This window comes from Dipodomys ordii, unplaced genomic scaffold (genome assembly GCF_000151885.1).
Source record: "Dipodomys ordii isolate 6190 unplaced genomic scaffold, Dord_2.0 Scaffold108, whole genome shotgun sequence".
Taxonomy (NCBI): domain Eukaryota; kingdom Metazoa; phylum Chordata; class Mammalia; order Rodentia; family Heteromyidae; genus Dipodomys; species Dipodomys ordii.
In genome coordinates this window covers 1,898,399-1,901,848 of record NW_012267324.1, presented here as the reverse complement: position 1 = coordinate 1,901,848, position 3,450 = coordinate 1,898,399, and the positions used below count along the sequence as shown (strand labels likewise).

At 62.1% G+C, this 3,450-nt stretch overlaps 1 protein-coding gene across 1 annotated transcript in view; it reads left to right on the top strand.

The window, feature by feature from the left end:
• Positions 1-99: 99 nt before the first annotated feature.
• Positions 100-3,450, top strand: part of Ccdc124 (coiled-coil domain containing 124) — a 4,593-nt gene continuing 1,242 nt past the window's right edge. The window contains 3 exon segments of the mRNA XM_013028390.1: positions 100-274; positions 1,391-1,559; positions 3,268-3,437. Coding sequence (XP_012883844.1) covers positions 1,401-1,559; positions 3,268-3,437 — 329 coding nt within the window. The 5' untranslated portion in view covers positions 100-274; positions 1,391-1,400.

Below are 3,450 nucleotides of genomic sequence, written 5' to 3'. Positions count from 1 at the left end.
GTCCCGGGGTCGCTGGCCGCCCGCGTCTGCGCGGCGGTGTCTGGCTGCAGACAGACAGACGCCTCGCTCCCCGGCCGGGGACCACAGTGGCATCCCGGTGCCCATCGCGGGGAGACGGGGCGAGGGTGACGCGAGTCAGGAGTTTGAGACCAGCCCGGGAAGTCGTGGGAGCCCCGCCCGCACCTGTGGCGTGGCGCGCGCTGGATTCCAGGCTGTGAGGCTCCGGGCCAGCCCTGGGCGCACACCCGGGAAGCCCGGCCCTGGAAGGGCCCAGGTCAGCTGCTTGCTGTGAGCCCCGGAGCCGGGCGGATAGCCCCCCCCGGAAGTGACCACACCCCCTCCCGGATGGTCACCCCACTTCTGTGCTCTCTCCAGAAGCCTGGGGGAGGGCTTGTTTGGGTCCTCTGAGCACTGGGCAGTGAACCCGAGGTTCAAGGGCTAGGGGACCCCCAGTCAGGCTGCTGCATGGGGTGTGGTGGCCAGCGGGGAGGGGTGGGCATCAGACTTGTGTCTCAGCTGGGGAAACTAAGGCTCAGACTGCTTGTGGCCTGCCAAGCCGGCCAGGTATCTCCCTGGTACAGAGTTCCATGCTGTGTGGGCTGCAGGCTTGGCTGGCAGCCTGGTGCCACAGCCTCTCTCCCTGTACCGGTGTCCCTTGAAAGCCAGCTGGGGCCTAGGCAGGACAACAGAGCCAGAACTGGGCAGCATGAACTGGAGCTGTGTGAGTTAACATGGACGCACAACCGAAGCCTGGCCCGTGAGTGGCGCAGGACGCACTGTGAATTTCTTTTTTGTTAGTTGTGGGTCTTGAACTCAGGGCCTGGGCGCTGTCCCTCAGCTCTTCAGCTCAAGGCGAGCGCTCTACCACTTGAGCCCCATTGAACCCAGGGCCTCATGCCTGCAAGGCAGGCACTCAGCACTCTATCACTGAGTCACCTTCCCAGCCCTCCCTGGTGATTCTGAGTGGGTGTGCTGGTGGTCTCTGCCCAATGTGCCCAGGCCTAGGCCATAGGAGGCAGGAACCACTGGGAGCAGCCACACTGGTCAGATGCCCAGCCTGTCAGCAGCAAACAGGACGAGGACAGTGCATTCACCGAGGAATACTACCTGGCCAGGAAAAGGAACAGAGCACCTGATAGGCTACAACATGGTTGACGCTTAAAACACAAAGCTGTGAAGGAAGCCAGGCAGAGGCCACTCGGGGTGCCTGGATCCCCTGAAGGACAGGAAGCAGCCCCGTGGCTGGGGGGGGGCGCGACGGGCAGACCCGTGAAGGCTGGGCAGCACCGACGCCCATGCTCTGTGTGGTGCAGGCTCCCTCGTCCTGGCCTGTGGTCCGGGCACCGTGGACCCCCCACCTCTCACTGCCACCTCCTGCTTGCTCCCACAGCTGCTAAGGAATGCCCAAGAAGTTCCAGGGAGAGAACACCAAGTCGGCAGCGGCCCGGGCAAGGAGGGCTGAGGCCAAGGCAGCAGCCGATGCGCGGAAGCAGAAGGAGCTGGAGGATGCCTACTGGAAGGACGAGGACAAACACGTCATGAGGAAGGAGCAGCGCAAGGTGGGGATCTGGGGCCTCACTGCCAGAGTGGATGGGAGGGACTGGGCCCTGGAGGCCCTGGTGGCTGTCACCGCGGGACATCTGGGTGGGAACTGCGTCCAGCAGGTGGCGCCGCCTCCCTGTCCTGGCAGAGCCGGCCACACCTCGCTTTTGTTCTTTCCTTTGCCAGCCCTAGGGCTTGGGTTCAGGGTCTGGGTGCTTTCCCTGCGTTTTTGTCTTCAAGGCCAGCGCCCTGCTGCATGAGCCACAGTGACATCTCCAGCTTTCAGGTGGTTCATTGGAGATAAGTCCTATGCACTTTGCTGCCCAGGCTGGCTTTGAACCCTGATTCTCAGATCTCAGCCTCCTGAGTAGCTGGGATTGCAGGTGTGAATGCTGGCGCCCACCCCCACACATGGCTCTTTATATCCAGTGTGATGTATGGGGAAAATCAGTGCAGCCAAGATCCCAAACACAGCTTTCAGTCCAGCCTCAGGAGCGGTGGCCCCGGCTGGAGCTCCCTCCCAGGGCCTGCATCTTCTGTGGGGAAACTGAGGCACAGAGGAGCAAGAGATTGGACAGCAGAGCCGAGAGGAAGGTTGTGCCTGCATGTCTGGGTGTGTGGCCCCAAGCTCTGTCTGTCTGTCATGGACAAGCTGTACAGCAAGTGACCCGGCGTTATGCCTGGACTTCGGGAGGGGGAGTTGAGGTGACTGCCTGGATTTCTGGCGGGGAGAGCCAATGCCTGGCTCAAGGCATGGGGTGTGGGGGGAGCAGAGCGTGGTCTCAGCACAGACCACAGCAGAACCCGCACAGCTGTGCTCTGAGCACCTCCGCTAACATCTGGGGGGAGCGCAGCACAGGACAGTGACGTGGAAGGAGCAAGCGATTAAGGCCATGTAGGCGGTGCAGCTAGACCTTAAAAAACAGAAAAGCCCTTTTAAAGTAAACGTGTTATACTGCGCTGCCTATCTATTGGCTGGGCTGGGGCTTGAACTGAGATGCTCTATCAGCCTTTTTTCCCTGTGTTCTTACCTGGGGCTGGCTTAGACAGGAATCCTCCTGTGCACTCTCCATGCTGGGGTGGGCCCAGCTCATTTTTTTTTCTTTTCTTTTTTTTTTGGGGGGGTGTCAGTCTTGGGGCTTGAACTCTGGGTCTGGGCGCTGTCCCTCAGCTTTTCAGCTCAAGACTAGCACTCTACCTCTTGAGCCACAGCACCACATCTGGCCTTTTCTACTTAGGTGGTGCTGAGGAATCAAACCCAGGGCCTCATGTATGCGAGGCAAGCGTCCTACCACTGAGCCACCTTCCCAGCCCTAAAGCCCAGCTCATTTTAAAAGACAGCCCCTCCCTAACTCTGCGGGACCTGAGTCTCCCGATCTCCGGCCGCTGCGCCCTGCTTTTCAGTTCTTTAAGATGGTAGACCTGCCAGGCCAAGGCTGGAGAAGCCCATGAAACCGGCCATCTGCTGGTCTCTGTCTAGAACATTCTGGCCCAGGGCTCCCCTGTACCAGGCAGACATGTCCCCCCGGACTTCTGTGCCCTCTGCCCTCGCGTGCGGGCCTCGCGGCGCTGCGGGTGAACAGGTCAGTTCCCTAAGCCGGGCACTGACGGAGCCTCCGGTGGCCAGGCCCGGGCCTGAGCCCAAGGCAAACCTCGTGTCCGCGGGCGTGGGGACGGCGGTCACCGGGGCGGCCCGGTCCCGCCGCCAAGGGTCCTTCCGCGCAGGAGGAGAAGGAGAAGCGGCGGCTGGAGCAGCTGGAGCGCAAGAAGGAGACGCAGCGGCTGCTGCAGGAGGAGGACTCCAAGCTCAAGGGCGGCAAGGCCCCGCGCGCCGCCGCCGCGCCCGGCAAGGTCACGCGCGCCCAGATCGAGGACACGCTGCGCCGGGACCAGCAGCAGCACCAGCAC